Source organism: Pogoniulus pusillus, chromosome 14 (assembly GCF_015220805.1).
Source record: "Pogoniulus pusillus isolate bPogPus1 chromosome 14, bPogPus1.pri, whole genome shotgun sequence".
NCBI classification, from domain to species: Eukaryota; Metazoa; Chordata; class Aves; order Piciformes; family Lybiidae; genus Pogoniulus; species Pogoniulus pusillus.
In genome coordinates, this window is record NC_087277.1 from 340,728 (window position 1) to 368,519 (window position 27,792).

Here is a 27,792-nt window from a genome sequence, read left to right on the forward strand (position 1 = left end):
CCAAAGCCTGTGGGCTTAGGGGACCAAGTTCCCAGGTCAAAACTGCAATAAGCAAGACAAGGTAAAATATTCCACACCCAGGGAAAAGTGCAGGAAATACAAGAACAGAAGAGAGCAGGAGAGCCTCTGTCCAAGAGAAGGCATCTGCAGAGGTGAGTAACAGCTAATTCCTTGAATCTCTTTCAAATGGAAGCATTCAGGAAATCCAGAGGAGTGGAAATGGGGTTTGGCAAAAAAAAGACCACTCAAAGGGCAGCGAGTTCAGCTTCTTCCTGACGTATGGGGCTGCCGGCAGATGAAACACTGTGTGCAGGCAGGGTTGTTGCAGGACACACTCCATCCGCTCCAACGCCAGGAACAACTGAAGGGACTGAATGGGGAGGCTGGTGTGTGCCTTCCTCAGCCACCAGCACTGCCTGCAGTACTGCAGACCACTTCACAAGAGGTGCCCCTCTGTTTCCCCCAGCTATCAAGAGGCAGTGCATTCCTGTGCTGCAGCCGGCCATGCTCCACGCTGGAGGCTTTGGGCACTTATCATCGTTACCTTCCCTCTATCAATTGAATTTTCATCGTGTTACCACAAAATGTTTCAGCACCTTTACAAACCCATAGTCTACGTTTAAGTGGATGCCATTTTTATGAGACTTTTCTATAAAATAAAGGTTTAAAGCTTATGTTAAAAATGAACTCTGTAACATAACTCGCAGCAAGTTGCGGCAAGCGCTGTGCCATCACACCATCTGTGTTCAAGCACAGCTCTCCAGCTCTCCTCCTATTGCTTCCTAAAGTGGAAAATAATGGTAAAAAATAAAAACAGGGAAGATGAAGCAGCATTGTGTATTGGAATACATTATGAACCTGAGCCTTGCCATGCTTGTGTCAAAACCCAGCTCCTTAGTACCTGTGTAGGCCAAAAAAGCATCACTGGGGAAGCACAAAGAAAGGTTATTTCCTTTTTCACAACTGTAATGATCTCACCTGACACAGCTATGTATTCTGGTGAGCTTTGCTCTGGCCAGTGTTGCCCACTTTGTGGGCTTGCAGCTATTTTCCTGCAGTACTCCACAGAAAAGTGAAATTCATTAAGCCTTGAAGTAAATGGAAGGCACCAGAATGATGAGAAATACATAAAAAGCCTCACCCTGCTGTTAAACCAGTGTCTGAGGTAACAGAAGTTATGGGACAAAGCTTACCTAGAGAAAAACATACAGAGCAGCTCAGGGCATGAGAGACTAGTGAGAGATCCATAAACAAACCCTACAGGTAGAATGATGGCACAGAAAACCTAAGGGTTCTTTATATAACACCATTTTAAAGGTAAATGAAGAAAAAAAAATCCCTATTGCTTAAAAACTCAGCTTTGTCATACAGAGCTTAAAACAGCACCTGTCAGATAACCAGGACAGTTGTTCTGAAGACTGAGAAATGCAGCCCTCGCTGGGCTCACCTCAAGGCACTCAGGTCTGCAGTCACTCCAGCACTGCAGGCGGGAAGGAGACAAGGAACATGCCGAGAAGCTACACCAGAAGTGCCCGGGAAAGGCCCAGAGAGGTGCACAAGCAAGACTGGGAGGCACGGGGCAGGTGGCAGCTCATTTGCTGGAGAAGGCTGTGTCCTAGGGCACCAGCCCAGCCCAGTCGAGCCAGTCCCTCGTCAAGAGCACACACTCACAGCTTCCCCTTGCCCGCCCAGAAGCCAGACCTCACTCTTCCTACGCCATTCCCACAGGCTGTCCTACCCCCGGATTCCAGCAGCTCTGTCTCGATGGCACACACCCGCCTTGTGCTGGGGCTCTCCGGCGTGGTTTGCTCTGCTCCTTCAGACAAGCCAGGGATTGCACCCAGAGCAGGAGGTGCTCAGAAAGCTGCTGCCACTCCACTTCCAGTGCTCGGGCACACAGCAGCTGCTCCTGTCACCAGAGCCAGAGACGCTGCATGGAAAGAAAACTCTGCAGAGTGCTCACCAGGGTCTCGCATCTGCACAAGGGCCAGGAACGACCCCCTGCAAGGGGAGCTCCCTGTCCTACTTGAGATGCTCCTGTTCTGTGCCACTGCCAGACAGGAGTGAAGAAAAACCTCCCTACCCAGTCTGTCCTGACACTTTTCAGAAAAAAAAAAATTTTTTTTGAGGTGCTTTTTATTCTCCATCTCATTTCTACTTCTGTGCAATAGTGCTAATCTCAGAGGCCAGGAGGTGGTACGAGAAGCCACCACGCACTTGAGAAAGGAATTCAGGATGGAGTGTGCTGTTCAAGAAAGGAAAAGGTGAAGGCAACCTTTGAACACCTTGGGGAAACACCTAAAGAAAACCCAACCCGCGAGCATTCCCAGCGAGAGCAATGTTTATTCTAACGCCGTCGCTTCTCCTGTCGCCGTGCTCTCATCGGTGTTTGCACGGCGCTGCCCGATGCCGCTTTGCCTTGCCAAGGAAGAGCCTCGCAAAATGACTGTTGTGCAGCAGCACAGCCTGGCTGCTTGTCCACCCTGCCAGCCCTAACATGGGTCTCTGCCAGCCCTGCCGCCACTCCCTAGGCTCATGCCCACGCCTGGGGCCGTCAGGCCCCGCGTTCCATCGCCTTCTGGTCTTCCACACACACAGTCTGCTCCCGCTCCGGAAGGCAAAGCCAACAGAGGTCATCCGGGGCGTGCGGTAAATGGTGGGGCAGAGGAGGGGGCCGCCCTCCCGTTTCCACAGGGGCCCTGAGGACGGCTCCGCCACCGCCGATTTCCTCAAGTGACCAGCGGCGAAGGCAGAAGAGAGTGAAGGGAGATCCCCGCCGGGCGGCGGCCAAAGACGGCCGTGCCGGGCCAGGCGGAAAGCCAGAGGCCAGGGCTGAGGGGCCGGGCCGGGCCCCGCAGCAGCTCCACGACGCGGCCAACCCCGCTCGGCTCCGCAGCCGGCGCGGAAGGGCTGCCAGGGGCGCGCGCAGGAGGCGCTCGCGGCAGTCCGCGAGGCCTCCGCCCTGTAGCGCGCAGGGGCGGGCGCGCTCGTGCTCGCGCCTTCGCGGTTGCCATGGCCCCGCTTGACGTCACGGGCGGTGCGCGGCCCGTGCGCTGCGGCGCGGTGATTGGCGGAGCCGCCGTGTGTGGAGCTGGGGGAGAGGCTGCAGCGCAGCGAGCCGCCAGACGGGCACAGTCCTCGCCGGCCGACCGCCCCGAGACAGCCGCCGCCGCGCTCCCGCCGCGCACAGGTAACGGGGCCTGCCGCGCCGCCCCGCGCCGGATGGCCGCGCCGGTCCCTTTCACCCACCCCTGCTCCTTCGTCTCCCGGGGATTGGTGTGGGGGCCCATGCGAGGCGGCCGGCGGGCAGCGCTGAGCCCTCCCACCCCCTCCGGCTTCGGCCTCGCCAGCGACATCAGGGCTCCGTTGGGAGGGAGTGGGGTGGCGGGAGCAGCTCGCTCCACGGGGGCCGCTGAAGAGAGCGGTGAGGGCCGCGCAGGTGAGGCCCCGGCTGCGCTTCCCTACCGGCAAGATGAGAGGGGGAGGGGAAGAGGCGCCGGGGGCGGAAGGGTGGGGGCGGCAGGTGAGGGCCCCGCTTGTGCCGCGGCGTGCGGGTGGGGGCGACCCCGCGCCCGTGGGTGCGTGGGGAGGGGGAGCGCCGCCTCCGGCGGGCGGGGGCGGAGGGCTGGCGCGCAGGGCGCGGGCGGGTGCCGCTGGGTGTGGTCTCCCGCCGGGATCGCTGCCCGGGCGCGGAAGAGCCGCAGCGGCCGCCCCTCATTCGGGCTCACTTCCCTCCCCTCCGCCCAGCCCCCTCTCCCCCGCCTCCACCCGTCCTCCCTCCGTCCAGCCCCAGCCGAGGGGTCCGGGCGGTAGCGGCGGCTCCCTTGGGACAGGACGGGGGCTCCTCGTTCGCCACCCCCTCTTCCACCCGTCCCCTGGGGCTGGCCTCATGGGCTTCCCGTCGTCCGACCGCTGCCGGGGCGGGGACGCAGCATCCTCCCCCGCCGCCGCTCCCGGCGCTGGGCGGAGGTGAGCGGGATTAACGCGCGCTGAAGTGGGCTGGGCTCCGACGCCGATCCGCCATGACAAAGGCGGCCGGCGAGGCGCGGAGTGTCCCCGTGGCGGGCGGATGCGGCGGCCGCGGCGCTGGGAGGGGCGGCCCGGAGCGCGCCGCCTCGCCTTGGGGGGCCGCGCCGCCCGCTCCTCCCCCGGGCCGCTCCATTTTCTGCTGTCACCTCGCCCGCGGGGAGCCGCGGGCAGCGCCCAGCCCTCGCCGCGCCTGCGGCCGGCCTCGGCCGCTAGGAACGATGTGTGGCCCGGGAACGATGCTGCTTTAGCAGCCTGCGGGCGGCCTTATGGCCCGGTGATGTGGTCATGGGGACGGGACGGCGTTGTAATCACCGCGCTTGTCCTGATCGCGCCGGGTGATAAATAGCCGTAGCCAAAACGTTGCCTTAAAATGGCTTCTTAACCTCGCTATTCACACTGCGGTCAAACGCATTCGCGAACGCTGAGGAACAGCTACTGATTTTGTGCCCCAGTGTTGGGGTAGTAGTTATGAAGACTCTACCTTTCAGGTGACTGAATCCTTGATTTGTTCCTAAACCGAAGATGGTGCTGCTATTGTTTGTGGCAGCGTCGTGTAACATGACGAAAGGGCTGAAGATTCTGGATTGTTGTGTGTGGACCATGCAGAAATACATAAAGCATGCATCACCAAAACCTGCTTTACTAATCAGATCAAACTTTAAAGGGTGCTGTATGTCAAAGCACATTGCCAGGGCCACGAAATGACGGTCAAGATACATAAAAGAATGAGGGGTAAGAGAGTAGTCCTTCCTGATATACCAAAACCCCCTCAAACTGATAGCTCTATTCCTCAGAGCTTGTTTTTTTTTATTACTGAAGTGCTGCTGCTGAAGCGGTTATGAAGCACCTCAGCCAGGTCATACTTATTTTGGAGTAGTATTTTTAAGCATTAAAATAACCCTTTGTGTCTGAAGGCATAGCCTCTCAGGCTGAGCAGCAGTACATGTCTCAGGACTTCTCCTGTGTCCCATGTGGGGAGAGGAAGTTACCATTGCTGCAGGGTGTGCCCCTTGGAATGCACATGCTCTGTGCATTCTGACCTGGAATTGCATTTGGAGATCCCTGTGTCAGCTTGTTGCATGTAACTGTGTGATTCTGCTGCCCTTGATCTAGCCTTTTATTTGCTCTTCTCCTGTGTATTGGATATTTGATCCATTTTGTTACATTGCTTGTTGCAGGTAGCCTTAAGAGAGGGATGGCAAAGAACTAGGTTGGGTTATGTGCATAAAGTGGGAATGATCTGCTGTAAGTTCACCTTGGGATGCTTTTGTTTGCACTTATTAAAAACATGACTTCTTTTTTTCAGGAGTGCCTCACCCTTTAATACGTGTATCCATGTGTTTGTGCACTGATGCTTGTATGCCCTCTGTTCTGGATTTCTGTTGCACCTCTTACAGTTCCAAGCTCCTTAGAGAATGCTTGCTTTGCATATGAAGTTAAATCACCATTGTCCTTGACCAATGAATAACACTTCACTGTTTTTCCTCTTCAGAAATATCAGCATGGATAAAAATGAGCTGGTGCAGAAGGCCAAACTGGCTGAGCAGGCTGAAAGATACGATGACATGGCAAGTTGCATGAAGTCTGTGACTGAGCAAGGAGCTGAGTTGTCCAACGAAGAGAGGAATCTTCTCTCCGTTGCCTATAAAAATGTTGTAGGAGCCCGTAGGTCATCTTGGAGAGTCGTCTCAAGTATTGAACAAAAGACAGAAGGTGCTGAGAAAAAGCAGCAGATGGCTCGAGAATACAGAGAGAAAATTGAGACTGAGCTAAGAGACATCTGCAATGATGTGCTGGTGAGAAAGAATCACACTGTTGGGGCATTTGTGCTTAGATTGTAGGGTAAATGGCACTGGGCCCTCTGGGGCTGCTGCTGCTCTGCCTGTAAGCTGTGGTCTGCTGTGCTCTTTGTGAAAGCTGAGGTTTAACAATGCCTGCCTTCTCTGTCCCTCCAGCACTGATAACTCGCACATCGCCCGGGTTATGCTGATGAGGGCGAGATGTGTTGAGACGTACTGTATGTAAAGCAATAGTGATGAAAAATCCACCCAGTGCCTCGAGTTTACTTGGGAATTTCTCCTCTGACCTGCCCCCTGGGTGCAGTTTCTGTGTCCTAAATCACTTTGATTTCTGCCACTTAACTATGCTGCTCTAGTTGTAGAGGTAGTTCTTACTCTACGGAAACGGTGCCCCTCCCTGGGTGAGATGATGTAATGTTGGTTATGACTCACCCATGCAGAAAATCGCCTGCAGGCAGAGGCAGCAGAAACGCTGTGGTACCCTCTGAAACTTACAGTTTTTAGCAGCCCAATAAAGGCTTAGAGGCGTGTTCATGTTAGTAACTCTGTGGCTTGTAGCTACCCGTGTAGGCAGCAGAGAGACCTGTGCTTTTGTTAGGAGCCTGCAATATGAAACCTGAGCCTCCTCCAAACGCCTGCTCCAAATTGTCAGGGAGGATTGTTCGGCTGCATGTGCCTGGTGCTTCAGTGAGTACTTAGTCCTGCAGCCACTTCCCAGGTGACTGTGGCTGTCAGCAGCAGAAATCTCCACTGACTGTGGCCCCTGCTGGTGTGCCACCCTGGCCGAGGGATGTTGTACCTGGAGGTAACAGGGACATGTGGTGTGAGCAAAGCATGTGCTTGAAGATCTGATGCCAGATGAGAATTACAGCCAAGGAGTAGCATGAATTGTGCTTGCCGTTTGAGATCACTAAATGGCTTGGGTGGTGGTTGCTTCTAGAAGACTGGTTCTCCAAGGGGGTGTGACTGGGTCTGCACTTCCAGGTTGGGTGGGCTTCCACGGGGGTTGTAACACACCCAGCTTTGTGTCTTTGACTGCCTCCTGTGAGGGTAACTGCAAGCTTCCACCACAGGCAATGCCACACTTGCACGTGGGGAAGAACTCAGTTACTAGTTCTTGTGCTATTAAGTGATGGCTCATCTCCTTAGGGAAGGAAAACAAGGATAATTTCATGTTATTTCTAATTAACATTAATTGGAGTTATTAATGAGGAAAGTACTTTGGAATGGGTGCTTTAGAGTTCAGAGGAATCTGAAATTCTTTAGTAAACTGTGTTTGGGTTGAAGAAATCATTCCAGTTCAAGGCTCAGAAACGTGCTGCTAGAAGAACTTGGTGTTTGCGGTTACTTTTTTTTTTCCTGGTAATGGAAACCAGATTGAGGTGATGGCAGCTTTTTTATGGTGAATTCTAAATACACAAACTGGAACAACCCCCTGGCTTCTAAAGTGTCTGGGAGGGGGGACAAAGATGGGGAGCCTTGTTAAATCTTGTGCATCTCAGTCCACACTTGTATTTCTCCTTGTATTTCATGAGAGGTACATCCATTATGCAAAGAAATTACTGTTCTTTGATGTAATACTACTACAGATCTTTAGCATTTCCAGTCCGGTTGTCCTTAATGGATAAGGAAAAAATGTTTCTCCTGGACAGTAACACCACAGGCAGTGATCAGCAGTAATAAAACTATTATTTTTTTAGACTTTGGTTTCAAAAGAAAGCATTAACACTTTGCTAATTCACAGGATAGATTTCACTCTTTCAAGTGGCATGTGCTAACTTTGACATTGCTGATGGCCTTGAAGAGTTGGATTTCTATTTCAGCTTTCTTTGTTGGAGTGCTCTGGTCATGTACATTCTTACCTAGACACATGCAGGACCATGTTGCTTTATTTGACATCCACTTCCCCAGGGGAGAGAGAGCTGTGCTGATGTTCAGCTGTTTTTCATGAGCAGGAGTCTGCGTGGTGATGTGTGCACGCACAGGGTTGTCTTGTTTTGTCTTGTTTGGTCTGTGTTGGTTTTCAGAAGGTCTTCTCTAATTCTGTGCTGCATCATCTAGGCTGTAACTGTTCACAGAGGTGAAAACTAAGGCTTTCCAAATCTTGATTGGTGTGAAGTATGCCATTAATAAGACGTGAAGTGTTAACAAACTTTCTAAGCTTTCAATCAGAAGCCTTATCAGTTACAGCACAAATGCAGATCAGAAACTTCTGTGTCTTCTAATAAGAGTGGGAATCTGTTTGAACTGCTCTTGTATCTTCAGTTGCCTGCTAGGCTCTTAAGTAATATTTAGTACTCTGGGGTGTTACATCACAACTGAGTGTGGAAGTGACTAGTGTCCTAACTTCAGTGGTGAAGGGAGGAAACCAATTAAGAGAATGTGTTTGTGATTAGCAGAGTGTAGCCAAATCTGGCTCCTCTGCAGCTTCTCGTTCTCTTCCCTCACTTGCTGAAGTCAGAGTCCTCGTGGTTTGGAAGAAGTGGCTTCTGCAGTCCAGCAGACAGTATATTGAACTGTTAACTGTTTCCAGATCTTCCACCAATACATGGAGTGAAGAAGAGCAATTAATGCTGCAATTGTTTGCTTGCTTTATACCTGTCAGACTCGGCGATAAAAATTCTGTTACTTGAGGGTCAGGTCCAACTGTCTGTTTTTCTCTTTAACAACCACCTGGCAGCGTAAAAAGCCAGCGTATGAATCCTTGCCACTTCCTCAGTCTTTCCTCACTTGAACTTGATGTGGGGTAGCTCTGCAAACAGATGAACTGGTTCTTTTGTTTTCTGCAGTACAAGAAAGAGACACCTACAATCTTCTGGTTCAGCACTGGCTCCATCAGATACACACTGCATTGTGTGACTCTGATCTGGAGTCAGTCTGGTAGCGCTGGTAAGCTGCAGATAGTTGTGACCCCTTGCTTGTAGTACAGGCTCCTTGTGCTGTGGCAAGGCTGGATTTCCAGCTTTCTAATGAGCAGCGTAGTGTGTATGTGGAAGTACATTGCCCTGCTCCAGCATCTAAAATGTGCTTCAGCATTACATAAAATTTCCAGCCTCAGAAATTCGGTGACGGTGGAGGAAACGGAGTGCTTTTTGTTAAGTGCTTCTCCTCATGTTGAGTAAGTGTGTGCTTCACATCCTGTTTCCCTCTCTGTAGTGAAAGAGAGAGTCTGTCTGGAATACCAGGGTAGCGATCTTGTATTTGTCCTTTCCATAATAAAACTTTTTATTAATCTAACAGGTGTGGATTTCCTTCAGAATGCCTTTTGCAGTTAATGGAAAGCAGAACTGTAACTGAAGTGGTTCAACTGACATCTGTAGTAAGATGAATTTTTTGGCTATTGAGGGTTCTGAAGTATGGAGAAGAATGTATGGAGAGGTCTTTGAAGAGCTGAGCTCTGATGCTGCTTGCATGTTAGGAATTCTCAGGAGCTCTAAACTACTAGTGGCTTTAAAGCAGCCTCTGACATGAGCTGAGTGTAAACTAATAACTTAAATCAGAAGTGGCTGTCGGCAGATCAGTGTGAATGTGATTGTAGGCAGCTACATTTTGCCCTGGGCTGGCACACACAGCAGCAGTGCCCTACATGCCCTCTGAAAGGTACTATATGGAGCAAAGCTGGAGGTGGGTAGATTCAGATGGATGTGAGGAGAAAGTTCTTCACCATGAGAGTGATGAGAGCCTGGAATGGGTTGCCCAAGAAGGTGGTTGAGGCTCCATCCCTGGAGGTGTTTTAAGGCCAGGCTTGATGAGGCTCTGGCCAGCCTGATGTAGGGTAGGGTGTCCCTGCCCATAGCCGGGAGGCTGGAACTGGATGATCCTTGTGGTCCCTTCCAACCCTGACTGATTCTATGATTCTATGTACATGTCAGTTCCTATGTTCTTCCCCCATGTCCAGGCTTTGGGGTGATATCTCTTGCTCCTTGAGGTCCCCCCCCCCAGTCACGCCCGGTGCTGTTCAGGATGCTTCCAGTGAGGTTGTTTGTTTTCCTCCCTGTGCTGCTGCTGCCTATCTGGATGGCCAGGAGTGTACAGCAGTGCAGCTCTTTAGAGCAGAGGTAATTGTTCTGAGAGGGTGAAATGAGTCTCAGCTGTATGACTTCAGGTTTGCAAGTCTTTCCTACATATGTTGTTTTTTAAGGAGAGTAGGAGAAGGTTTATTAACCTGTCATGAGGCTGCAGCCCACTGGGGGAAGGGAACAATTCCCTTCAGAATGCATTTAAATGTTTTTTAAAGAGCATGTCACAGAATTAATGCCTGCTGCCCTCATACCCAGGTGACTGTGGGACTATTGCCTGCAAACACCTAATAGGTTACCGCGTTAACACCTGCAAAACCTGTCTCTGCAGGAGTTCTTAAGGATAGGCTTGGAAAACAGTTCCCTGTCTGTTTCTTGGCATACACGTGTGTGAGGCAGTTTTTAAAGGCAGCCTTAAGCTTACGTGTCAGCATGTACTGATGGTCAGACAACACAGCTGACCTACTGAGCACCAACAAGCTTATCAGCTCTGGTGACTCATGCAGCCTCCTATGCTATGAAGATATCTGATGCTAAGAAAAAAATGCAATGGTCTGACTGAAAATTGCTACCTTTTAGTTCTGTGACTTCTTCAGGCTTGCCTAATTTTTGTATTTTTGCCTGCACTTTGTTCCTGTCGTTGAGATCTCCCTGAGTCGGTGCTTTCGGAGAAGAGGGGGAGGTGTTTGTAGAAGCTTCTATTTGCAGAATGTCATCACTGAAGGGAGATGGTTCCTTTGTTGAAATCTAGCAGTTAAGTGCCCCAAATCCTTGTTTTGAAAGTCATTACTTCAAGCTGTTTAGATCGAGTGGTTGAAGTTGGGTGGCAGGTCATTGGGTTCAGCTCCTCGGAACAGATCCAGTTTGTTCACAGTGCTCAAGGCCTTGTCAGTCCAATCCTGAGTATATTCAGAGATGGGGATGCCACAGCCATTTTGGGCTGCTTGTCATACTTGGTCATACTCATGGTTAAAATAAAGTAAATCCCTGTATGTAATTAGAATTTCACTTGTTCCAGCTTTCCTGCTGCTGGGACTTCAGAGCTCCAGGAGGAGCCTGGCTGCATCCTCTCTAGGTACACAGCAGTAAGATCTGCTGGTTTTCCCTTCTCCAGGCTGAAGAGTCCCAGTTCTCCCAGCTGTGCTTTGACCAGCATGTCCCTTTTATAAAGGGGAGCCCAAGCCTGGACCCAGAACTCAAGCTGCTAAAATCTGTATTAAACGGTGGTAGTTGGTACTGCACTAGTGGCACGTGTGAGGGCCTCTGGTTCCCAAACGCTCCTCTGAGTGAACTGTTGTCTGTGGTAGAGCAAAATGCAGCCACGATGTACTGACTACCCAGGGCGGTTTAGTTTAAGCTTTTGGTCAACTCTCCAAGTCCAGCTCTTTCAGGGAGGCTTTGGCTGGTAAAATTGCTCACATGTATTGAAGGTAGGAGACTGCTGCAATTTGCATCAACCTCATGATTTCACTTTGTTAATCCTTTAATCACTTCCCTGGGTGTAGCTACCCCTTCAGGGTTAGTTTTGTGTTGGGTTTGGGTTTTCCCTGGCCGTTTCTTGTGGTTTTTCCCTTTTTTCTGCAGTGAAATCGCCACCTAAACCACGGTCATCTGTCTGTTTTTTTATTGAAGCAAATTAAACAGTTGAATTTTGCAGAATTAAAAGTACATCAGTCAATTCCAGTGTGAGATGAGTTGTGCTGGTTTTTATTTACTCCATGGCAGTCATGTAATGGTCTGTAAATGTGTGAAGCTCCAGCTTACGTCTGAAAGGATTTTAAGTGGCAGCAGGTGAAAGCAGTTTGCCAGTGGTTGTACTGCATAAAGAAAGGTGAGCTGGTACTTACTGATCTCAGCAAGAAGCATATCCATAGTGTTGATAGGTGTGATTAATGCACCTCTTTAGCATCAAAGCAGCTACGGTGTTGTGCAGAGATGGCAGGCATGCAGTTAGCTCTGGTACTTGTACCAGTTCTGTGCACACTGTACACACGCACTCACAGATCTGTACCTGCTGGCCTTTGAGGCACAACGGGTCCTTGCTATAACCTGCAGTCTGCTGTGTTGCTTTCACTTGGCTTTAGTGTTTGATTTCAAAAAAAGTCCGTGATGCTTGCAATGTTGAGAAGCATCCAGTTGGCACCTCGTTTGGCTTGACAGTGCTCAAGTACTTTACACTCTTCTTACCGACACACAGTAGTGGCACAAATCCCTCATCACCTAGCACAGGTGTGCTCTCCTTCTCTGGCACTAGCAAAGCAAGACCTTCGTTGCATGTGGTTGTAGTTTTGTGGAGCTGTGTGCGTTTCACTGGCTGGTTACTTAGAAGACTAAGAGGAGAAACACTGCATTATTAAGGCAGCACTTTTTACTTTGCCTGTGCAAGCTGTGAGTGATAGAAATGCAAACTGCAGACTGCCCAGAGCTGCTGCATTGTCTCTGCAAAGATGTGTAAACAGATGCCACAGCAGCTCTGCTTTTCTCTCAGGACTTCCCTCTTGTTACCCTGAACTTACTTCTGTACATGTTTCTGAAATAGGTCCTCAAAATGCTTTGCGTGTTCTTTGCTGTTGGCAGGTGGCAGCTCCTAGCTCTGGACCTGAAGCTGATTGTCTAGCCCTGACTGATGTCCAGTTAGAGATGGTATGAAGAGCTTGGTGCTATGAACATTGATTGAAGAGTATTAACATTGTGATTGCTTCTTAAACTTCTTTCTTACTGAATGTCAGCTTTTGTGCAGTTGCTTACTGTTCCTCAGGTGTGCCCTAAGGTGGGCAAGGTCTCTTCTGGTGATTGATGATAGTTGTGCTGCTGCCCTGGGGAACACAAAGTTCTTCCTTTTTTTGTATCAGATCTAAAGCAGCTCAGATGAGGTAGAGAGCAGTTGGAGGTTGGATTTTGGTTGTTTTTGTGGATATTGTTACCCTTTGTGATTATGCAGAGAAGAGAATACTGAACAATGGGAACCTGGTCTCTAAAATGGTTGGATTCTCCTGATGCAGGGCAGGCTTGCACCACTGAAATAGTCAAGAAAAGGCTCTTACTAACATTGTGCACTCTAGTGAACTCCTAACATACACAATCTGTTCCAGCAGGCTTCATATCTGCTCAGGAGTGCAAGCTGCTGGCTGCTGAAGAGAAATGGTTCCTACTTCTCTTTCTTCTCGAGGATGGCAAGTGCTGCATCGTGTTCATGGGGGTTTTTAGAGGTGTTTCTCTGTAGGCCAAGGCTGTAGAGTCTTGAGACAGCTAGTAGGTGTTGTGATCCACAGCACAGCCACCACAGCCAGCCCTTAGACCTTCCTGTCTAGCAGAAATTCCTTGTGACTCGGTCTCAATTCCATGTTATCTCCACTTGCACAGGTGTTCTGTTTCTTCAAGGAGTGGTTGATGCATTTGGCATCATTCTCTTTTGGTACAAGTCCCCAGTATTGAAGAACTAAATCAATGAGGTGATAAACAATGCCAGCCAACAGGTAAAAGCTGTGTATTGCTTTGATCCTCAGTGAAGGCTGCTTTATGTATTACCATCTATGCAGTGCCTCAACAAATCAAGTACTTGCATTCTTTTTCTCTTGTGTCTTTTTGTCTCTTCTTGCCTCAGCTCCCATCAGTTTCCCTCTCTGCAGGCAGGTGGTGCCTGTCCATACGTGTCCTCTGTTCCCTGGGAGCACTCTGTTTCAGTGCCTACACCTCCTCCTGTCATCCTGTCCCTCAGCGTACGTGTCAGGATGGGTTTTCAGGCTGGTCCTACTTATTCCCTGCTTTCCTCCACCTGCCCATGTGTGCGCCTGCTCTCGTTCTCTTCTCTAGGGAAGCACACTGAGACTCCTCTACTCATATTTCTGCATAAGCTAGAATGTCTTGCCATCCTTTCTGCTGTGCAGGATTTCCTTTTCTCCATTACTCAAGGTTTGGGTTGGGATGTTTTCAGTTACTCTTTTATTCCTCAGGCCTCATTTCCTCCATGTTTCCCTTTCTACGTCTTCAGCTGGCTGACTACAGCGAAGCTGCTAATCACATGTACCTTTTCTCTGCCCTTATCCAGCTCGGTTGTCACTATGTGTGTCACATCTGCCACTCTTGGATGAACTCCAGTTAAAAGCTTCCCTGCTCCTTGAAAGTCCCTTGTCCCAAATGCTGAATTCCTCCTCTACTGGGGCTCATTGTTCTTGCCTCATCTCTTCCAGCCAGCTTTCTCTTCTCACCTTTTTCAAACACCCACTGCTGCCTATATGGACAGCCAGTTTGATGGGGAGAAAGAAAAACTGATGCTAAGAATGGACAGGAGGCTGGTGTCTTTCAGCAGACATTGTACATGGAGATCTCCAGTGCCATAGCATGTGAGAGATGGAAATCTATAGCTAACTCTAAACAAGAGCTTTGCTTTTGACTGGAATAGAAGGCTGGCAGTAGCACAGTCCTCCTGGTTTTCCCTCAAGAGGACTGAAAGCCACCCATGAGGCAGCAGTTGCAGAGCCTCAATTCTGAACTCAGGGTAAAACAGTAACTGGAAGCAGCATAGTGAGCCTGTATTAGGGAAGAGGTTGGCTTAAAATATTGCTCTTAGAAGTATATATTTTGTCATTTTTCTGCAGTGTTTCAGACAGGTGTGTGTAGATAATTCCTGCTACTCACAAAGGCTTTAGTTGAATACTTGGCATGTGTGTGCCAGTCTGTGCAGTGCAGCTCATGGCACACGTTGGTTTACAGCCCCAGCAGCTTTCCTGCCTGGTGCAGCGGCAGAAAGCACACACATGGAAAATCACTTGCTGGCTTTCTCTGGCACCCAGAGGTGTCCCCAGCTTGCCCCACGCAGGTGGCCTGCTTTGATATCTTTGTCATCAAAACAGCAGTCTGTAAATGAATAGCTTAAAGATCTGCTGCAGGGACTGTGCTGCTTGGTTAGTGGGTTCCACGTGAAATCAGGTACCTGTAGCGCTTCTCACGAGGTTTGAAACAGCAGTTTGCATCAGTGTTCCCAGTGCCCACCCCCAGCACACTGTGACTTCTCACCTGTCCTTCCTTGAAGGACGTCTGCAGGAGGTCAGAACACTGCCAGTCAATCTTGTAATGAGTCTGGATAGTTTTGCCTCCAGCCACAAAGGGCTGTTGGGAACGCTGGGACAGTGAGCTGCTGTTGGTAAGGTGTATCTTTGTGCATCTCTGATTTTATTGCTTGTTTCAACACTACTTCATCTGGATGTCTCTCTTTTAATAGCCATCACATCTTTCTTTTTGTTGCTAGCTGGTAGTCTTCTAGGGAAATGTGGGCTGAGTCCCAGTGCTTTGATAAACTGAACTTGTTAAAAGTTCGGCTAGGAAGTACTTTTAAGACAAAACTTGTATGTTCTGATATGCAGGGAACCAAGTATGTCCAGCTTTTTCCCAGCAGTGTGTGTGTACTAGGGTCATGTGGAGGGAAGGGAAGTTCAGAAGCCTGTGGAAGGTAGGAGAGAAGCCTGTTGAGGCTCCTTGCGTCAGAGCAGCCACAGCTGGCTCACAAGCCCAGCACACTGCCTTACTTTATCTATTTTGCTAAGAGCATCTCTTGGGCAGTGTTGCAGGTAGGTTAGTGGACAGGAGAGTCCTGTCAGCCAGAACAATCCCTCTCTAAGTTCTCGGGGAAAGACGGTAGCATGCTGCTTACGTCATGAAAATGCCAGGCCAGCATTAGTCAGTGTGCAAAAGCAAGTCAATATGTTTTCAGCAGAGCTTTGCAAAGGACACCTTTCATGTATTTTAGGAATTTAACAAAGAGTTCTTCCATGTCACCTTCATCCCTCTGCCACGTGAAAAATGAAATCAAGTTCCGCTCTTGCTCCTGTGTAATTTCTTTAAACTAGAATTGATGTCAGAACTGTATTGGATGGCTTTCAGCATGACATGACAACACAAGGCCTGCCTTGTTAGTCTTGAGCAAAACTGATCCTAGTTAATTCATCTGAAGTCTGTCAGGGTGTTCTTCTGGGCTTGCAGCATTCTGCAGCTTGGGCCTTTTGTGCAAGAGCAGTATCTTTTTGTTTCTGCAGTGGTGTTTGGGTTTTCACTCGGCAGTGCATCGATAGCTGATTTTTAGCATTTAAAGTTGCATTTTCTCAGTACTTCAACTATATATTATCTGCTCATCTCCAAGTACATTGTTCTAGAATCTGGTGGGTTTTGTTCTTATGACCTGTTTGTCAGGTGGGCAATGTCTTAAATAGAAAAGTGAGGTGATGATGCAATCCCTGAGTGCATTAATAATTATCTAAAGTTCTAAAGGCAGTAACATGCACTGAGGCCACAGGAAATATGCACAGGACTGTGAGCAACAAGGCAAAACTGAGGCATTGTTTTGAATGCTTTTTATTATGATATTGGGAAGAGTCTTCTGGCCCACACAGGTCACTTGCCGAAGATACTCACAAGTACTTCTAAAAGAAGGGCAGTTTTGAGCTTCAAGTGCCAGGAAAGGACTGTTCAGGTCAGTTAAAGACAGGAAGTCCATAAAGAGATTCTTGCCACATCTCCACAGACTGAAGTCTGTTTACTTGCAGCAAGAAGCAGGGGGGCTTTGTGCAGAGTGCTGAGCGTTGGGGGTTTTGGTACACATAATTGCTGCTCCTGGCTCTGATCTCTTAGGGTTCAGAATGTGTCTGGCAAAAGCCCAAGAACAAGTCCACTCACCAGAATGGGCTCAAAACACATTGTGCTTGGTTTTGCCATCCATTGACTTGTGTCCTGCTCTGGCAGAAGAGCTTCTGTAAGAGTGAGGAAAGTGAAGTGTTTGATAGAAGGCAGGATTGCAGCTGATCAGGAAGATTATGAGGTTGTGTGTCTGCAGCCTCTCTTACACTTTTGGGGACAAAGACTTCTCTAGCACATAATTGCTGGGGCTGGGGAGCTGTTCCAAATCTTTGAGATTTCTTAACTATGGCATGTGTGAGCAGAGCTGACATCTGCTGAGTTCCAGTGTGTTGCCTCCAGTCCAGAGCACCAGAATGTACCTAGTGCTGGTCATGCTGCAGAGGGGAAGCGTTGGAGCCTGGTCCCTTACTGGCCAGCATGTTAGTAAGAGTTGATGGTAAGCTTGAGTGCATGCAGGGCTTTTTGTTTGATTTGATTTTTAAGTAATGATTTTCTATGAAGTCTTCCTGGAAAGACTGTGAATGACTTTGCTATGAGAAGCATTAGAAGCACTTGTACAAAGCTGTTATGGGTTTGGGCAGAAAAGCACTCCAAGATGCTGCTGCATCTGCCTCGGGGACTATGATGCTGTGGCTTGCTTCACAGCACTTAGATCTCTGCTGCCAGATTTAAAGCTCTTACAGTTGCAGCTGAGTAGCTGTGGGGCTCAGGGGGGCAGGGCAGCCTTGGTTTTGTGTAAAAAGCTGCTACAACCAGATTCTGACTGGGAGGGACACTGTAATAGACTGCCCATGGAGCTGTAGTTGGTGCATGTTGGTGTAGGTCAGAAATGGATGGGAATTTCACCCTGCAGCAGGAGTGTCCTGGAGGATCAGGAGGGTTTAGCTACATCCCACATAGCCAGGATATACCCACACTGTGGGGACTCACTGGGTCAGGGCATGATACAGATCCCCTAACAGACTTAGCTTATTGGGCTACTCATGGGCTAGCTGGTGGGCCCTCAGCTATCCCTTTGGTGACCAGCTCCATACTGATGGACATTGGCATCCCAGCTGGCAAAGAAGGCAAGGGAAGCACATCTTGGTGGTGCTGTTGAACCAGTTCTTGTTTCTGCTTTGGACAAGCAGAGTAATAGGCCTTAAATGTCAACATTTTCCTTCTTGTGGGAAAAGTACATCTTCAAGGGAAGCCTTGCAGTTAAAGCTATTTAAAAAGCCAACCAAACAAAACCCCAGCAGCACTGCCCACAGCAGATGTACCAGCAGATAACAGAGCATTGGACTGGTTGTGCCTTTTGTTGTGTCTAACATTTTGTTATCTTCTGTCATTGAACTCTGAAAGGTCACCAGTTTTATTGGTATCATCTGTATGCCTTTCTGAAGACACACTACCACCATGCAGAATCCAGCCACTCCAGGATGTCATCATGCTCTGAATCTTCAGGCCAGCTTGAAAGGAGTGTTTTGTGTTTGCTTCTGCCAGTAAAAGACAATATATCCTGAAATAGACTGGTACGAACAGGAGGAGCTGAGTGTACAGTCCAGGATAAATTGCAGGGGAGAGCTGTCCTTCCAGCCATTTCATATGGCAGCTTTTAAGTGTTAATCTGCTCTCAGATTTCATTTCTGCTGTTTCTGAAGTATTTGGCTTAAATAATTTCCCCCAGGATGGGCCTACCAGCCCTACCTGTTGTTTCTGTAAGAGCAGAGTCTTTTATCAGATCTGAGCAAGCCAGCAGTGCAGTCTTGCAGTCTCTTTGCATATGTTCTCATGAATAGCTGTTTGAAGGGATTTTCTTATTTAATCACTCCTCTGTATTTGACATGGGTTTAAAGCTTCTTCCAGTACAAGGTTTATGCACTATCTGAGCTGCTGTTGCCCTCCTGCTATCTGATGAGGAAGACTTTCTCAACTGGTGGTGGTCTTTCCTCTTCTCTGGCTGCTTGTGCAATTAATCCATCCACTTATGTGTTTGCAAAGAACTGTACCTCTTTTGTGACCTAACTGAAGTTTAAGTCTGGTATTTTGGTGCTACTGTGGGAGTGAGCAGAGCTGTGCTCTTTAATCAAACAACCTTCTCTGTGGTTGATGAACAATTTCTATTTCTAGTCACTGACAATATTTTAGTCTGACCAATTAATGGAGGGTACAGAAGGAGGGCAACTCCCCGTGGTGCCAGAAGAGTAGGTGCAGACTGACACACCTGACTTAATTGCAGTCCTACAGAGCAGAGCTAATGAGGAGCCTCATTCTCAGGAGCTGGTAACCTTCAGTTGTTATTGAAGCCAGAGCTGCTTGGCACTCACAAAGAATGTCATAGCTGTGGGTCTTGAAGCTCTGTAATGGTGAGAGAGCAGAGAAGGGGATAGAGCTGAAGTGTGTGACCCATGTACCTTACAGCCTTCTGCTTCTCCCCATCTTCCCTGGGGCAGAAGGTGGCTCTGAGCCCTTGTCCTCTCACTTTCCAGAGGGGTGTCTTTAGCATGAGGCAGCTCAGCAGCACGTGCGACTGGTTCCACAAAACCACTTCTGCCTCTGCCCTGCTTGTGCTGTGCTGCCAGAGGGTTGTCTCTGCTCTCATTTGGGAGGGAACAAGGATGTGCAGTGGCTTTGGATGTTTTCCTCTGTGGCTATACACTGAAAATCCCTGGCAGTGAAGCTTGGATACCTGCCTACACAACACTGAAACCAGCAAAGGCCACTAGCAGATGTCTGTGCTGTTGGAGCATAGGTGTAGCTGAACCTTGTTTGACTTTTGCTTTTATCCCCTGGGCTCCTGACCCCATCTGCCGTAGCAGGTCCCTTCCTTTTGAAGGGTTTCACACAAGGTTGAGGCTACCAAGCTAAAGACTCAGGATTTATGTCAGTGCATTAGCAGTACTTTTTAAGTAAAACAAACTGACCAAACATCTTCATTCTGCTTTCTGTGAGCTACGCAGTGCCAGCTGGCCTGTATGCAGAGTGGTTGTGTCCCAGGAGTGTGTCATGTAAGATACCCCTTAACCTGCAGAGTGCTAACTGCAAGGCAGCTGTCATGATGTGGGCTGGAACTGAATTGGGTTGTCCATCTCTAGTGTTGTTGCAAATAGCAGGTAGTGAGGCAGAACTGAGAGGGCAGTTACTTAATCTGCAGGGGAGAAGACAGCCAAGAATTGTTAGGAGAACCTCTTAAATGGTTTGCTGCACATCTTTGGAAGCTCATGTAACAGCTCCCGATTTAATGGTGAGTGTTGCAGAGCAGCACTGCGCTCCTCCTGGCCTTTAAATAGCTGCCTTTGCTTGCAGAGGCTTTGAGTGCTTGATGTCAAGGCGTTTGACAGGCTGGTGCCTTCATTTGCCTAAATGTGTTGGAGCCAGTGATTTTTTTTTTTTATTCTCTTTTTCCTTTTTTCATCATAATAGAGCTCTTGCTAAATTACATGACTGCCTCAGCTGGGAACTTGCACTGTTAATATAATAAGCACCTAGAACAGTCTAGAAAAACCTGGTTTTAACTAGCAGCCCACAGGGAGGGTTTGATGGAGTGACTCCAGAGAGCTGCCTCTGCTTTGGAAGATGAAGGAAACACCAGTCAGGGCAGCACATGAAGTCAAACAGGGGGTTGGTGTCAGCAGTGCAGAGCTGACTGCCAGCTCTCTGGAAACGCAGCAGGCAAGGCTTACCATGCAGGTTTTGCCGGTCATGCCAGCACAGTGTTGCAGTTAGTGGAGCTGCTGACCAGGATGAGGGGCTGACTGTTTGTGAGAGACAGTTTGGTCACTGACTTGGTTCAGATCATTCTGCTGCCTTCCCAGGATGCAGACTTGCTTTAGTTGTACACCCTTTACCCAGCCTCTGGGTTACATTACTCAGGGTACCGTATACCCTGCAGTCTCTGCTAGATGACCATAGTCACCTTATTCCTGCTGAGTGCTGGCCTGCAGCATCCCTCTGGTACCCAGGGCTGTGCTGCAGAGCAGGCACTTAGCCAGGTGTGTCCTGGGGATGCGAGGAACAGCAGCAAGAAGTGCAGCTCTGTGGGCTTGGAATGGGTTGTGATCTAGGTGAGCTGTTGGTTCAGCGTGCTGTGGGAGTCTGTATGTTCCACACACTCTGTGCTTGCTTTCTCTTGCAGTCTCTGTTGGAAAAGTTCTTGATCCCCAACGCCTCGCAAGCAGAGAGCAAAGTGTTCTACTTGAAAATGAAGGGAGACTACTACCGCTACCTGGCTGAGGTGGCTGCTGGCGACGACAAGAAAGGTATGGGGTGCCAGCTGCTGCCCAGTTGCCGCCAGGGCAGCCTGGGGGGAGCAGCTCTAATCTGGGTGCAGACATTTTATCAAGAGCCATGGTGGGCCATTGGCTTCCAAGTGAGTTACCGGAGCTTGCGTTCACGTCTGTGGGGTACAGATTTCAGTTCCCAGACCTCGCAAGCAGCTCTGTAGCTGGGTTATCAGCTCCGGGAAGTTTGCATGATCTCCACGTGGGGAGCAGCCCGGGTTCCCCAGGGTGCTGCACGAGGGCTCAATTTGACTTTGTGTGCTTGCTGCGTGCCCAGTCCTGGTGACTGCAGAGTTTCAGGTGCAACCAGCACTGCACATCTTGCACCATGCAAAGTAATTACAGTTTCCTTTGCATCATCTCAGTTCATCTGCAGAGAAAGCACAGTATTTTGAGTCCCAAAGTTTCTTTTTCAGTTGAGGATTAAATTGCAGGCTCTAAACTAAAAATCTTTGTCCAAAGTGGTTTTGAAGCTGATTTTCACTTAACCCAGTTTCCTGTCAGAGCAGTTTTTAGTGGGTTTCCAGGTGAAGAAGGAATTCTGAGAGCTCTTCTAGCCCACAGTCACTGCGGCTCCTAAAGCTCATAAGGTTTTCAATGCTATTCTTTATTTTCCTTATTCCTCGTGTAAGGTGTTTGATCCCACAGGCTTTTCCTGTGTACTGCCTGTGACTTGGCAGAGCAGCTGATAACTATTGTTTAGGCAATAATGGCCATTTGGTCAGGCAGGAGTCTTTTGCAGTAAATAGAGCAAGAATAGAAAGCCCCAAGCTCGATGAATTAGATTTTGACCTCCATCAATCAGATTGTTTGTTTTACTGGCTGGTGCTTCCTTCACAGCAGCCTAGAGAGCAGGAATATCAGGCAGATAGCTCACCCTGCCATTCTGGCTTTGAGCTTTGGAGCCGTGCAACATTTTGTAAGGAATTAAAAGTTAAAAACCTTGGGCTTGGTGTTTTGTTGTTTTGTTTAAATACTGGATAACTGATTTTAAAAATTAACAAAGTACATCAAATTCTGCACTAAGTCCCTCGAATTACTCCTCAAATAAGGAGAAGGGATTTTTGGAGTCACAGGATGTCAGGGGTTGGAAGAGACCCAAAGAGGTCATCCAGTCCAACCCCCGTGCCAGAGCAGGACCATATGATCTAGCTCAGAGCACAGAGGAACACATCCAGACAGGCCTTGAAAGGCTTCAGAGAAGGAGTCTCCACAGCCTCTCTGGGGAGCCTGTGCCAGGGCTCTGGGACCCTTACAGTCAAGAAGTTCCTCCTTGTGCTGAGCTGGAACCTCCTGTGTGGCAGCTTCCATCCATTGTCCATCCATTGCTGCTTGTTCTATCCCAAGGAGCAGTGAGCAGAGTCGTTTGTATTAAAGAGAAATGATTCAAAACTAAAATGCTTCATCCATGAAGTTCCTTGTTTGTCCTGCTTGTTGTGCCTTCCATAGGCACTGCCCTGTTCTGAGGCGTTTCTGTTGTGAGAAGAGTAGAACACTGGGGAGTAAACCGGGATCTCCTCAACTGCATTCTGCCAACTTCTGGTACATCCTAGGCACATAGGAGGTCTGATTTGTCTGAAACACTGCCCATTACCAGTGGTGAGTGCAGAGAGGGCAGAATGCTGAGTGACTGTGCAGGGAGGAGAAGAGCACGGCGTGCTGCCTTGCTGTTTCTGAATCCATAAGGTGAACCAACAGGGATCACACAGACGTCCTGAGAAGTGGTGTTCAGCCATGCTCAGCCTTCAGTGCTGATGTCTTGCTAGGTCCTGAGCCAGACATTTCTGCTGCTTTGGCGTACATGTGACTGGTGCTTTTGCAGAGATCATGCTGGGTGCATTTCTGGTTTGATCCAGAAATGTTAGGGTTGGAGTCTTTTTTGCATCTGAACCGAGTGACTTTCTGCCCACCTTTTTCTCAGATGCTGTTAACAGCCTTGGAGGCTGCAGGAACAATGGTCCCTTTGTGCTCGCTGTCTAGCATGTTTCTTGCCTCCTGCAGTCAAGGACGGAGTGCAGCCTGTGGGTTGTGTGAGCCACGATCTCTGACTCGTGCAGGCATGGTCTGCTCCTGAGTTCAAGTGAGAATGGAAACTGCCGAGCTCTGCGGTGCCAGTGCACACAATGGAGCTGCTTTGTTCTGCTGGGAGGTTGGAGCTTGTGCAGCTGGACCAAGGCGGAGAATGGCAAGAGGTTAATCTCTACAAAATAAAAAAGGCCAAATTGTTCATTTTCTTCCCTTCAAAGTTTCTAGATAGCAAAGCACAGAGGTAGAAATCTTTACCATAGTTGCTCTGGAAATGGAGCTCTGTGGGAAGCCTTAAGAAATGTCTGTTTCTGTTTGAGCTGTCTTTGCCAAGCAGTTTCAGTAGTAAGTCATGGGTGCCTCGGTGGTAGGTCAGCAGGGCTCACTGTGACTCAGAGCTGGGTCTGCAAAGCTTCACAGTGTCCAAAGACATTCAAAGTTGTCGTGCCCTTCCAACCTGGGGCGTGGTTCAAGCTTGCCTTTTGTACCTTCTCAGGTAGGTGCTGGAGTCATGTTCCTTCAGTGCTGCTAAACCAGTGTAAATAGAGAGGCACAGGGTGGCAGGGAAAGACTCAAACTTGGTCAGTGACAACTTCCTTTTTCTGGTGATTGTTGCAAAGTGTCATTTAATTGAAAGTTCCTGAACCAGGGACTCGTTGGACAAAGCTGTTCACAGCCTTCTCTCCTGGCGTTCCGTGCATGCATGCTCAGTGCTGAGTGCCTCTGAATGCAGTGTGGGAGTCACTTACTCGTGGTGGGTTTTGTGTGTTTGTTTTGTCCCTAAAGGGATAGTGGAGCAATCACAACAAGCATATCAAGAAGCCTTTGAAATCAGTAAAAAGGAGATGCAGCCAACACACCCCATCAGATTAGGTCTGGCTCTGAACTTCTCGGTGTTCTACTACGAGATCCTCAACTCCCCGGAGAAAGCCTGCTCCCTCGCCAAAACGGTGAGTGGGGGGCTCTGGGGGTGGCTGCATCCCCTTCTGGCACGTGGCCAACACACTGCTTTGTTTCTGTCTCCAGGCTTTTGATGAAGCAATTGCTGAGCTTGATACATTAAGTGAAGAGTCCTACAAAGACAGCACGCTAATAATGCAGCTACTGCGAGACAACTTGACAGTAAGTATGGGTGCAGCTCCCCACGGGGCTGCCCTCTGTGCTTAGCTGTGGGGCTGCCTGCCAGTCACCCACAGGTGAGCGTGCAGTGCACCATGGCTGAGCTGGGCCTCTTTCTCCTGCCTGGGTTTTCTGACAGGTGACAAAGGGAACGAATGTTTCAGGTGTTTTTATTGCAGGAACTGAGCAAGTTGAAGTGACATGGCTTGGGCTGTGACTAGCAGAGCTCTTCCCTTGGTTAGCCAGCGTTTGGGAGTGCAGACTTTTGCTTACTGCAAGCTTCTGTCAAGTTCCATGTAGCTGCTTCTGTGTACTGGAGTGTGTGGAGTGGATCCCTTCCATATGAAAATTGCAAACCAAGCTAGCAAGTCTGTTGCAGGACCTGTTGTCTGGGTCTGGTGGGGGGGTTTTGCTTTCCATTTTAGTGCAGCTGAAATTGGAATTGGTGCCAGCTAGGCTGTCTGTGGCAGCTGTAGAACAACACTCTCGATGCTTCCTTGGGCTGTTTGCAGTGCAAGGTAGGGGTCAGGATTGTGTTGCTCTGTCAGACTAATCAAATTCTTTGTCTTTCATGTGGGGTTTTCTAACTTGCCATGATCTTCAGAATGACAAAGATGAGCGTCCAAAGCAAATGGGCCCACAAATGTGAGCCGCCGTGCAGCGGTGTCATTAATGGTGTCCGCTCTGGTCTGTGTGGCACGAAGAGCTGTGGGCAAGAAGGAGAAATAAAAAGCACCTCTTGCCACTAGCTGTAGCCTCTCGTTCATGTGCTGTGCATCTGACCTCAGAGACAGTTAGAAAACAGCTGAATGTCTTCCAACGAAACTGGGAGTTGTACAGTCACACAAAATTTGAGTTGCCATGGTTTCAGCTTTTGTTTCTAGCACTTTATTTCCCTCTTCATTGGAACCTTTTCCACTGCAATGGCAACTTAACATAACTGAAAAAACTACTTGTGATTGCTCCAGCTGTTGCTTACAAAACAAATGAAATATATTTCTCCATCTCTGCAATGGAGACAGATACAGGCTTGGCTTTGCTCTCAATGTACCCTTGAGTGAGATTGCTTCAGAGCTGTGCTCTGAATGAGTGCTATTGAAGCAGAGAATAGAAGCTGGCTTCTCATTGCTGGCTTCCTAGTAAAAATAATGCAAACCTTGTCACAGCAGTTGGAAAGAAAATGGTTTCAGACAAGAGCAGAAGTTGGCCTGAGCTACCACAATGTGTGAGTTGTGGTAGTAGGCTGATAATTGATGTGAACTTTTCATTGTAAGGGAGAAGGCTGTGTGCAGCCTCAGGATTCCCTGCTCTTGTCTGAATGCTGTGTCTGGGCTGCAGTGCTCGGATGAGTGCATTGATCCTGTGACTGACCCAGGCTGCAGTGGGTTTCATAGTGGTGACAGAGGTCTGTTTTGCTTCAAGCCTGTTGCAGTCTGCCTGGGAGGCTTTGGGCAGGCACTCAGCAGCACTGTTAGTGGCCTGCAAGAGTGGTTTCCTCAGCTGCTAACTGCTTTGTGTGGAGGCTGGTGTGGCTAAAGAAGAATCTGATCATTCCCAGCGGGGACTGACGCGAGGGCAGTGCTAGGAGGGTTGCTCAACAAAGCAAGTCAATGTCTGTTTTCCTGCCTTGGCTGGATAATTCCTTCTTTGCTTTCCTAGGAAATTATTCTGTGTTCTTAAGTGGACTTTTAAAAGCATCCCTTGCTCCTAAAGGTGTTTGTTTGGGTTCTTCTTTTCACTAGGGAGATTCGTTAAACTGCTTTCAGTTGGTAGTCTTTTTTTTGTAGCAGTCAGGCTACCTACTTACCTGCAGGTGTGCTGGAGGTGGGGATTTGGGATAGAGGCCTGTGAAAAATACCTTCCAGATAGCTGTTCCTTAGAAGAACTGACGTTGAGACTGATGTGGTATTATAATAGTAGAGTCCAGAGGGTAGTGCAGGCGCTAGAAACAGCCCAGTGTGCTGTTGTCCCAGGTAAAAGAACTTGTTGCTCAATATCTCTGGCCAGGAACATTCAGTGCAGGTAACTGTGCATCACATTCAGAGTGAGAGCAAGGCTGCTGGTCTTGCACAGGCTTCTCTGCTGCTAAGCACTTTGAAGCAGCCAGCCTGGCAAAATACTCACTTCACAGAGTAATGTCTTGGCCCTGGCTGTTGCTCTGGCACCGATGCTTTGTCTCCTTGGTTGGTGCTCAGTCTTGGTTTGTGGCTTCTCGGTGTCATTTGACACAGCTGAAAATAAGATTTGGTGCATGCTGCATTTTTAGCCTGGTTTTGGTTCCCTCTGTGCCTAGCCCTCCAGTTTTGGAAGCTCTGTGCTCCAGAGGCTGCTGAAGAGGAGCAGGACTGAGTGAATGGAGCTTAGAGCTAAGGAACAGAGGTGTGAGTGAAATGATGCTTTTTAACCACACAAACACTTGAGATGGCTGTTCTGAAGCAAAGGGAGTGTTCCCTGTAAGGCTTAGGGTGCAGAAAGACCTCTGCTGAGGCTCTGCCTTCAGAAGGGTGCCTGAGACTTGCCCTGAGGAGAAAGTACAATCAAGCATTGGTAGTTCTTGGGTCTCGCCTGTCTGCCCTGTAGGTCTGAGCCTTGCCTGCTTGTGTTGGAGTGAGCCTTGTGGATATGAGACTTTGGGTTTTGACTGCTCGGGAGCTTCCTCATGAAAAGCAGAGCAGGGCTGGGTCACACAGGGTTGCGTTCCCACGCTGTAGTAGCCAAGGAATAGATTTGTGCTCCTGGTGCTTTGGGGTTTGCCAGGGGGGTGGTGGGACCTCATAAAAAGTCATGCTGTAAGGAGCAGGCTTACTTTCTAGTGATGGCCCTCACAAACGCTGATATCTGGCTTGTTTCACTCCCTTCTCTCCCAAACAGTTGTGGACATCGGACACCCAAGGAGACGAAGCCGAAGCAGGAGAGGGAGGGGAGAATTAACCAGCCTTCCAACTCGGTCTGCCTCATTCTGAATTGACACAGTAGCCCATCTGTCATCCATGCTGTCCCACCGATAGTTTTTGTTTACCATTTGACAGGTTTATGTTACTTCTCTTTGGATTTCTATATTTCCCACGTGGTTTTGTTTGGTATTAGGGAATAGAGCCAGTTACCGCTGGGGAGTCGATCTGTTTTCATCCGAGGTGGCCATGCCGGGGGTGCCGCTTTTACACACCTTCTCCACGTTTGGCATAGTGCTCTTGGTACACGGTGGCTTCCCACGGGGCCAGCATTAGAGCAGCTTTCTGTGGCAGGCAAAGACAGCTGCCTGGGTGTTGTTCTGTCACAGGGAGAGGGATTGTCAGCTGCAGCCACAGGTGTAGTTAGCACAGCCCAAGCTGGAGCAGGGGTGGCTGTGGCCCAGCTGAGGGTCCCGTGGGTGGTCGTGGCAAGCCAACGTGTGAAGTGTGTGGGGATCCCAGCAGAGTGGACACCTCTGATTACAGCTGAAGCGCTCCATAAGGCAGCCTGATAGCCCAGCCAGCTTTCCCTGAAGGAGGACAGAAACGGTTCACATTCCATTCTTTGTAAAGTTTCCTGCTGTTGCTTTCATTCTTTTTGCTACACATTTTATTTGTATTTAAATGGTTTAAGCAACCTAAGAACAAATGTCCAAGATGCAGTAAACCCCAGCTGCTTGGTATCCATCATGACACTGTATATCGAGCACAGCAGCAAGACAAAGTCCCATGTATTTAACTTTTTTTTAGGTTTTTGCTTTGGTGATTATTTTTTTTGATACTTGCCTAACATGCATGTGCTGTAAAAATAGTTAACAGGGAAATAACTTGAGATGATGGCTAGCTTTGTTTAATGTCCTATGAGACTTCCATGAACAACCCGAGCATAACTGTTCAGAACATGTGTATTAAGTTGATGTAAGTGGAATAAAAGTTTTATGAATGGACTTTTCAACTA

General features: G+C 48.9%; 1 protein-coding gene across 1 annotated transcript; it reads left to right on the top strand.

Annotated features, from left to right (window-relative positions):
• Nucleotides 1–3,081: 3,081 nt before the first annotated feature.
• On the top strand, nucleotides 3,082–27,792 carry YWHAZ (tyrosine 3-monooxygenase/tryptophan 5-monooxygenase activation protein zeta). Its single transcript, XM_064154011.1, has 6 exons — nucleotides 3,082–3,190; nucleotides 5,522–5,825; nucleotides 20,595–20,718; nucleotides 23,551–23,714; nucleotides 23,791–23,886; nucleotides 26,755–27,792. Exons 2-6 carry the CDS (start codon nucleotides 5,532–5,534, stop codon nucleotides 26,812–26,814), a joined length of 738 nt encoding a protein of 245 aa, XP_064010081.1. The 5' UTR covers nucleotides 3,082–3,190; nucleotides 5,522–5,531; the 3' UTR covers nucleotides 26,815–27,792.